At 43.6% G+C, this 9,130-nt stretch overlaps 1 protein-coding gene across 1 annotated transcript; it reads left to right on the top strand.

Annotated features, from left to right (window-relative positions):
- The first annotated feature begins 1,163 nt into the window (after positions 1-1,163).
- Positions 1,164-7,894, top strand: farsa (phenylalanyl-tRNA synthetase subunit alpha). Its single transcript, XM_070982030.1, has 13 exons — positions 1,164-1,331; positions 1,575-1,712; positions 2,289-2,387; positions 2,600-2,718; positions 3,773-3,865; positions 4,734-4,862; positions 4,952-5,067; positions 5,153-5,237; positions 5,324-5,423; positions 5,747-5,915; positions 6,179-6,256; positions 6,706-6,820; positions 7,400-7,894. The coding sequence occupies exons 1-13, from the start codon at positions 1,185-1,187 to the stop codon at positions 7,503-7,505; spliced, it is 1,494 nt and encodes a 497-aa protein (XP_070838131.1). The 5' UTR covers positions 1,164-1,184; the 3' UTR covers positions 7,506-7,894.
- The last annotated feature ends 1,236 nt before the right edge of the window (positions 7,895-9,130 follow it).

The following is a 9,130-nucleotide window of genomic DNA, read 5'->3' as shown; positions in this document are numbered from 1 at the left end:
AACGAGCTGTGACAGATGGGCGGCTCATTCAGACACCGGATCATCCCAGCCAGGAGCAAAACAGACCACTTCAGGCACCTGTTTGTACCTGCTGCCTTTAGACTGTGCAGCAGCAGCAGCAGCAGCAGCAGCAGCAGCAGCAGCAGCAGCAGCAGAGACCACAGTCTATAGCAGCACACACACACACACACACACACACACACACACACACACACACACACACACACACACACACACACACACACACACACACACACACACACACACACACACACACACTTCCCCCACTCTCCCTCTCCATTGTCTCTCTGCTGGACTCTTGGAATGATTATACACTTTGTATTATATATGCTGATACATTTTGTTGTATATTACACTAAACTATATCCAAACTATAACATAAATTATTTAGTAGTATAATCTATTTTTGTATTACATTGTTGTATTATACTTTAGATCATGTTTATTATACACTGTTATACCATGCTGTGTGATATCACTGCACCATACTATATACTGTCATACTACATGACTACACATGACGTGACACTAAATCTCATATCCTATACTATATCATTATGTACCATATTATACTATACCATGCTATTGTTATATTAACCTGATTTATATTCTGTAGTCTATTGCATCTCAGCATTAATACAGACAAAAACTAGGTTCAATTACTTAATCGTATGTATTAGCCTGGATTTGTTGACTTTGCAGCTATTAATCACACAAACATCACTTTACCTGCATTTCTTTTCACCAAATGCTCATGTAAAGTTTATATTTTGTATTCTTATGTTAGTTTTATATATCTCTTATTCATTTCTCTTACTTTCTATACTTATCTGTACTTATTTCTGTCATTGTGCTGCTGTAACAGCTGAATTTCTTCTCTAGGGATGAATAAAGGTTTATCTTAAGTATTTTTTTATGCTAATACTTCTGTACTTTTACTGAAGTAAAATTTTGAATGCAGAACTTTCACTTGTAACACAGTATTTCTACCCTGTACTTCAGTAAAATGTGTGAATATGCTTCCATCACTGCATCTTTCCAAAGTAAAGTTGACAACAGTATTTACGGTACTCCCATTTTTGACGTCACGCTAACCTAATACGTTCAGCCACTCGGGAGGCGACGTCACATCCGGTCTCTTTCGGGCTTCGCACGGCTCCAGCATGGCGGACACCGGTGTGGTGGAGACGCTCCTACGGCGGATTGAGAAGGTGGACGATGGCGTGGACAGCGTGGAAGTGGCGAACAGCCTCGGGTTGGACCACCAGGTCATCGTCGGAGCCGTGAAGAGTCTGCAGGCTCTCGGCGACGTGAGTTTCCCGGGCAGCGGGGCGGCGGAAGTCAGGCTGTCACCGTCAATACTGGTTGTTTAGAGTGACTGATGCAATAAGGACGTCAAGTTTAAAGAGACGATAACCGCGGACAGACAAACACTAAGCGGGCTGTTTAGTCAGCTCATGGTCGTGTGACAGCCATTTAAGTAGTATACAGTCCATTGAGCTAGTAAGGATGAATATTTACACTGACAGCCATGTTTGTTCCCTGCCGTCCAGATAATCTCAGCCGAGCTGCGCTCCTCCAAACACTGGGAGCTGACGGAGGAGGGCACGGAGATAGCCGAGCAGGGCAGCCACGAAGCCCGGGTCTTCGGCTCCATCCCGCTGGAGGGTCTGGCTCAGAGTGAGCTCATGGTGAGTGGACCAGGTGGACATCAGTGGCTGTGTCATATGACCTGCAGGAACATGCAGCCTGGTTTGGGTTCAGGTGTAAAGACACGAGGGGAGAGATGGTTGCTCTTAAATGTCCAAGTGTTTACCAGGTTTGTTATGAAGCCCAGTGAAGGATGGCAGCGTGAAGGTCCAAGATAAACTGTCAGGATAGCCTTCCACTGTTTACCTCTAAATCTTGCACTTTAAAAAGTTTTCCCAAACGTGCATCTCAAGGGGGAATAATGTCCTACATGATAGAAAACGGAGTATCTTTGGATTTTGGACATTGAAACCTTGGGAAATTAGGCATTTTCCCTTTTTTGCCTGCCTTTTTCAAGGCCATTTAATGTCCACAACAAAGGGATCATTCATGGCCTTTCAGAAAAATATCTGTTTGTTTAATAGTAAATAATAAATTAAGTACGTGCATCAATATTATACATAAGGTTTTTTGTAACTCTTAATATATATATATGGTAAGTATGTGGAAGGCACATACTGTTCTACATTTGTGCTATCTTCAGTGACCATTGTCCCTCTGCATTTGTCCCTGTGCAGAAACTGTCCTTTGGGAAGATCGGCTTTAGCAAGGCCATGTCCAACAAGTGGATCAGAGTGGACAAGACACAAGAGGGCGGCCCCCGGATATTCAGAACCGTACGTGTTAAGTTTTGCTTCAACCTGTCACCGTGGCTCTCTGCGATTGGCTGTCCCTGATATTTAAATGTGGTGTGTGTGTGTGTGTGTGTGTGTGTGTGTGTGTGTGTGTGTGTGTGTGTGTGTGTGTGTGTGTGTGTGTGTGTGTGTGTGTGTGCGTGCGTGCGCGCGCGCGCGTGCGTGCGTGCGTGCGTGTGTGTGTTGGTCCCCAGGTGGAGAGCATAGAGGACCAGGTCAGAGAGAAGCTGCTACTGGTGAAGAAAGGCAACATGACTCAGCTGGAGGAGAAAGAAAAGAATGAGCTGAAGAAGAGAAAACTGCTCTCTGAAGTGTAAGAACTCTACCCTTCATACACAAGTGGGGGTTGTGTACCTTTGTCTGCCAGTAGGTGGCAGGAGAAGCTTTGTTGTGGCTCAGTGGTTGCTTTCCACAGGTCAGCATGTGGTTAGGATTATATTTGAAACAGCAGTTCATTGAATAGTCTGGTGGGAATGGATTGTAATTGTTTTGATATCTCCTGTTGCCAGAATTTGTTACATAAATCTTTGAGTTTTCCAGAAATATGGGATTGTGTCGTGGCTCCTGTGAGTGCTGTGGTTGACCCGCATGCTGACACATGCTCCTTACATTTTTGTAGCACGGTCGTATTTTCTGCGTAAACGCTTTGTTCCAGTACAGCCAGTAAAGTAGACAAACTGGGACACTGCAGAGAGTAAGATGATGAACTGGAGAGATGTTATTTAAGGTTAGAATGAATGTGTTATGGCTACATGTGCATGCTGCTGTCACCCACAAACCTCCAGGAATGGGTGCAGGTTTCATACATATTTACTCCTGTTGCCCTGTCAGGGTTGTGAGGTAAAGGAAAGTAAATTGCTCGCAGATTAAGCAGCTGATGCATGAAGTGCAGCAAAAAAGGAAGACTTAACAGTTTCAATCTGCTGCTTTTATCATGGTGATATCGAGATGTTCACATTGTATTTGTGTTAATTTGACTGTACCTCTGTGGGAAATCTGGTCGTTCTGTTGATGTAAAAGTTAACAAAGAGCCTTACGAACATGGATGAGGACATTTTAGATTTTGGCGTTAACATGCTAAAATATACTCTGGGCTGATACCAATGTGCAGATTCTTCCAAAATCCTCTTACTCAGTCATAAACTGGTGGCTAGACTACAGATGCGCTAAGCTGATCTGACTGAGGGAAGATATCATCAGGAAATATTGACCACTGAGCATAAAAAACATGTCTGAGTGAGCGAGGCTCACTGAGCCACCAAACATGTCACAGTATGTTTTTTCAGTGTGTAAACCCTCTCCACACATGTACAGAGGATGACCTCTGACCTTGAGCTGCTCATAGAGTCTTTGTTTCCTGTGTTTAGGACAGTAAAGTCATACTGGATCACTAAGGGCAACTCCTTCAGCACCACCGTCACCAAACAGGAGACGGAGCTCACCCCTGAGATGATTGCTAAGTGAGTACAGCTGCTGCTTATTTAGCCTCATTCAAGATGTGTTTTCATGTCAGCTGCCTAACACAATTGGGAAATCGTGTCCCGTCTGTCCTCCTCTGTCTGTTGGTGACAGAGTGCAGGGACTCAGACAGAGGACACAGAGAAAGCTCTGCCCATAAAAGGGGACGAGTCCAAAGATGAGGACTTTGTCCTAAAGGCAGGGCAGGACAAAATGACCGAAAAACTGAACAAACGGACATGACATAAGCGAAGGACTCATTTAGTGTTACATGTTGGACACATGAGGTGGAGTTGGACAAGATGAGAAGTCATGCAAGCCAACAGTCACTTTTAATTTCCAATAGTTGTCCTTGACAAAGCTAAAATTGCTATTCAAAGCTCACAAAGATGCATGTTTATGAAACTTTTCGGCGCGCTGTATTAGCCTCTGTTTGTATGAGATACAGTGAAATAGGAATAAATGAATAAAAAATACATCTTATCCTGTTTTCATGCTGAGGATGAGGCATTAAAACGCTGTCAGAATGTATAAAAAGCTGTGGTTAGCATGAAATCATATCATAGAGGGGGTTTAGCTAAAAGCAGCGTCCAGACGTTCCATCTTCCTCTGCTCAAAATTCAGATTGATGCTGTTTTTACCTCTCAGGCCACCATAGATGTGACCATCTCAGTCGTCTCTGCTGCAGATTAATCAAATGAATTGGGAGAAATATGATTATGGATTATGGAAAACCTTCAGACCACAAAGAAGCAGGGACGCTGTAGGTTAGTGAAACAGCAGAAGTGAAAGCTGCCATCAGTCCTTTCCTTCCTCAGGCTCGTCTTCTCTTTGCAGCTTGACTTAACTCTCGCTTGTGTTGTGTTTCAGTGGCAGCTGGAAACAGAAGAAATTTAAGCCCTACAACTTTGAGGCTCTGGGCGTGGCCCCTGACTGTGGCCACCTGCACCCGCTGATGAAAGTGCGAACCCAGTTCAGGCAGATCTTCCTGGAGATGGGGTGAGTGGCTGTAAACGTCACAGTGAAAGAAGCCGCATCGCGCACACACACGCGAAAAACACACAAAATCAACTCTCTGCTCTCCGTAGCTTCACAGAGATGCCGACCAACAACTTCATAGAGAGCTCTTTCTGGAACTTTGACTCCCTGTTCCAGCCCCAGCAGCACCCGGCCAGAGACCAGCACGACACCTTCTTCCTGTCTGGTGCGTGGCAGTCGTTTCCCTCCCTGAGTCCTGTCGCTCTGAGTTGTACCCAGTCAGATCATTTATTTCAAACGTGATTTTTCAGACCCGGCACTGGCTCATGAGTTCCCTCAGGACTACCTGGAGAGGGTGAAGAGGGTCCACTCAGAGGGAGGCTTTGGTTCACAGGGGTGAGACTTAATCACTCACTCATGTAATGAGTAATATTAATCAACTCTCAGTGAAGCCAGTGACATTATTATGTAATATCCTGCAGGTACAAGTATGACTGGAAGATAGAGGAGGCTCAGAAGAACATCCTCCGCACGCACACTACAGCAGTCAGCGCACGCATGCTGTATAAGCTTGCACAGCAGGTGAGTTGCACATACACTCACAAGGTTGCTTTTCTTTGTAGTAATGTTTGAAGGTTTCACCCAGTTTTTCTGCAAGAAGTCCAGCATTTGGTTCTTGAATGCATCTTAAGGCTTAGCGGTTAAGCACACCACTGTGTTTTTGGACCCACCTTTGGGATGAACAGCAGTGCAGACTGTGAGCCAGGCCATATGCGCCACCTCACTAATGCTCCTGAGGCTGAAAGGAGCAAATCCCGCAGCTGTGTTCCAGACTTGTGTGTTTACAGCAGCATGCACATAGTTTGGGACTGACCCACATGTCAAACCATCCGCTCTTCCACCAGGAGAAGTTCACCCCCGTCAAGTATTTCTCCATCGACCGGGTGTTCAGGAACGAGACCTTGGATGCCACCCACCTGGCCGAGTTTCACCAGATCGAGGGCGTGGTGGCCGACTACGGACTCACGCTGGGAGACCTCATGGGCGTCCTGCACCAGTTCTTCACCAAACTAGGTCAGCAGGTCTCCATGACACTGAATATGACTTGATAAATAACTGTTGGGAACCCGGGTACATGGTCTTTATAATAGGCCTAAAAAGGTCAGATGTTCCTGAGGGGTAACTGTGAATACATTAAGACAAAACTCAGCAGTCTTAAACAGTCAGCTACCATTTACCTGCATATTATGGGATGTAAATTGTTTTACCAGTGACTTGTAACACAAGTTTTGCTGATTCAGGGGATTGCTGAAATCTGGCTTTTGTTTCTTTTCTAGGAATTACCAAACTCCGCTTCAAGCCTGCCTACAACCCATACACGGAGCCCAGCATGGAAGTGTTCAGCTACCACGAAGGTAGAGAGCAACTCCTCAATCTTTGTTGTATGAAAGGTTCAAAAATAATAATTAGTCTGTATTACAAAGGCAAAAAGCAGCAACTACATATTTGGTCGTACATGAACGAAGAACTGAATCTGACTTTTTGACATCCGTATCAAGTGAATTGCCACCTTAGCTTTTTACAGACTTTCAATCACATATTTGAGTGGATTAAATTGAACATGCATGTGTTATATTGATTTAAATATAAACCAATAGAAAGAGGGCTAGGAGAAGAGAACTACATTGGATCCCTGTAAGCTGTGGACTGTGAACAATGAAAACTAAACAAACTATTTTAAATGGAAGAAAGAAAGTACTTTGTAGGTTCTATTTCACTTATTTGGGGTTGTATAATCAAAAGAGAGAAAATCAAAGGTATTGCCACCTCTTCATCTGTCTATAACTTCTCTCCATACATGCAGGACTGAAAAAGTGGGTGGAAGTGGGGAACTCTGGGGTCTTCAGACCAGAGATGCTGCTGCCCATGGGTCTGCCTGAGGACGTGTCAGTAATCGCCTGGGGGCTGTCTCTGGAAAGGTGAACACACATGGAGCTCATGTTCCACACAGCGTTCAGTGCTTCAGTGAATCTGAGAGATCAGAAGTGACCTGCACTTCATCTTACTGCTGTGCCCTTTTGAAAATGCTCTGTGGAAACTGTGCTGTTGATTTTCTCTCTGTCTCATTTGTGATTCGGACTGTCAGTCAGATCGTCTACAGATCTTCAGTCCTGTCGCCACTGAGCTCATGTGATGCACATTTCACATATTTAGGTTTTTTTTGTCTGAAGAGGATTATTCCTCTTTTTAAATGTATTATTTCCATTATTTATTGCACTTATTTCATTTATGAACTGTATGTCACTGTAGACACTGTTGGCTTATCACAGCTAATCAAACTCCTGGTGTTATATTAGCATTTGAACTGAGGACAGCCGTCATGTCTCATGGAGCGAGCGAGTAAGCGTTAATCCACGCTGAGTAATCCTCCCTCTTATCTCAACCCTCCGTTGTTTTTGCTCTGACCCGTCAGACCTGGAATTAGACACAACACAAACACTTTGGCCTCTGCTCTGGCTGCATGTTGCTCACTCAGCCCTCTGTCCTCTGACCCGCAGGCCCACCATGATTAAATACGGCATCAACAACATCCGAGAACTGGTGGGACACAAGGTGAACCTACAGATGGTCTACGACAGCCCGATCTGTCGACTGGAGTCCTGAGGAACACCCAGCCTTTATCATGATTGTTATTCTTTTGGACGGACCGACTTACCTTTACCACCTTGTTTCTGCATCTCCCTCGAGGAGGCCCTCGGCCAGTAAAACCAGTTGGCCTGAAAGTGACTGTGGCAGAAAGAGGGTCTGTTTTTCTCCATCAACACTTCAGACAGACCACAGTTAACTGTTATTTAAAGGGCTTTCACACACAGGAGCGGCCTCTATGAACTTAATACTGTGCTGCCATTCAGAACATCAGTGGGAGTCTTGACTGTGTTACATAATATGAACAAGGTTGTTTTCTACGTCACGTTGCCCCTTTCACTACAGGAATCAACTTCTTCTTTTGGAATGTGACAAAGGTACAATAAAACAAGCTTTTTCCAAATACCGATACAGCCTGACTCGTGTGTTTGTTGTTGTAAACACAGCATATTGTAATCTTAGATTTCTCAGAAGTTTATTTTTATTTCTATCGATTAATGGCTCCACATCCTCTCTGACTTGGTTCTGTAACGTTCTAGCTGTGAAGCCAATCGGTGACAAGAGCGAAGGGCAATAAAATTCTGCCTCTACAACCTCACGTACAGAGGTTACAGCTCAATGAAAAATGTTTTCACAGCAGGCACTTTGACATGCCGCAGCTCAAGAAGCACAGGCGTATTTAATATGAATGATGGCTGCATTCCACTAAGAGGATGTCCAGGTGTTGTGCATGCGGGCTAATGGAGCCATGCTAGTGTTATTGATTCCACCTGAGCATTTTCCTCCGATAAGTCAAAACGTCTGCAGTGAAAAAGATCTGTTGTAACTGAGAGTGATGACAGCAGTGAATGTAAAAGCATTACTATTGTTTCTATCTGCTAGTTGAGGAACTTTAGTGCTTTTAGTGTTGCTAACTTTGTGTCTGCAAGCAGAGCTCAACATGACATGAATTGTATTATTAGTGATCAATCTTTGACGTGACCATGTTTTAGGTCAGAGCACATTGCTCACTTATATAACAAATACATGATGAATCCCTTCAGTAATGCATCTGTCCTCTAAAGGCCAAAGCATTAATAATTATAATCATGTCAGATGGTTCTGATATATTAAAAGTATGAAATGATATATTTAGAATATCTTTAAGGTGCGTTTTATGTTATTGTTTGTCAGTTTTGCTGTCTAGGATGTGAAACCTTTGAACCTCAGCACCTCAAAACCATCCAGATACAAACTTATAATTCCACGATTTGACGATACGTTGTGAGTGATCTTTGATTATGCCAATTCACAAATTTCCATCCAGCAGGTTTGCTGTGTGTGTGATGAAAAAGAAGGCCAGTGTTTGGATGTGATTTAACCATTTGGCTATGTTTGTAATCCCAAGGATTTGGGATTAGAGTTGACTTTCACAACTTCTTAAACAGCCTAATGTCCTTACTCAGTGACTGTGCGTCTGTGTCTGCCCACATGAGAAACAAACAAAAACAGTTCAAATCTGCTTTACAGATATTTCTAAGAATTTCTGAATCCATCCTGGGATGGTGATAATGCTGAATTACAGATTTTTATTATTTTTTTTTTTTTTTTCAGTTGAATTTCATCCTTATGTAATCCTTCATCTCCAGTAATTACTTTTTTTC

Source organism: Chaetodon trifascialis, chromosome 15 (assembly GCF_039877785.1).
Source record: "Chaetodon trifascialis isolate fChaTrf1 chromosome 15, fChaTrf1.hap1, whole genome shotgun sequence".
Classification (NCBI taxonomy): Eukaryota; Metazoa; Chordata; class Actinopteri; order Chaetodontiformes; family Chaetodontidae; genus Chaetodon; species Chaetodon trifascialis.
The sequence above is the reverse complement of the archived record's forward strand: the minus strand, read 5'-3'. Positions and strand labels throughout refer to the sequence as shown.

What these genes read in the sequence shown, in the direction of transcription:
- farsa (XM_070982030.1), top strand. Translation starts at nt 1,185, where the DNA reads ATGGCGGACACCGGTGTGGTGGAGACGCTCCTACGGCGGATTGAGAAG. An exon ending in ACCCCTGAGATGATTGCTAA is followed by an intron (nt 3,866 to 4,733) that starts GTGAGTACAGCT and finishes GTTGTGTTTCAG; the next exon opens with TGGCAGCTGGAAACAGAAGA. An exon ending in AGTGTTCAGCTACCACGAAG is followed by an intron (nt 6,257 to 6,705) that starts GTAGAGAGCAAC and finishes CCATACATGCAG; the next exon opens with GACTGAAAAAGTGGGTGGAA.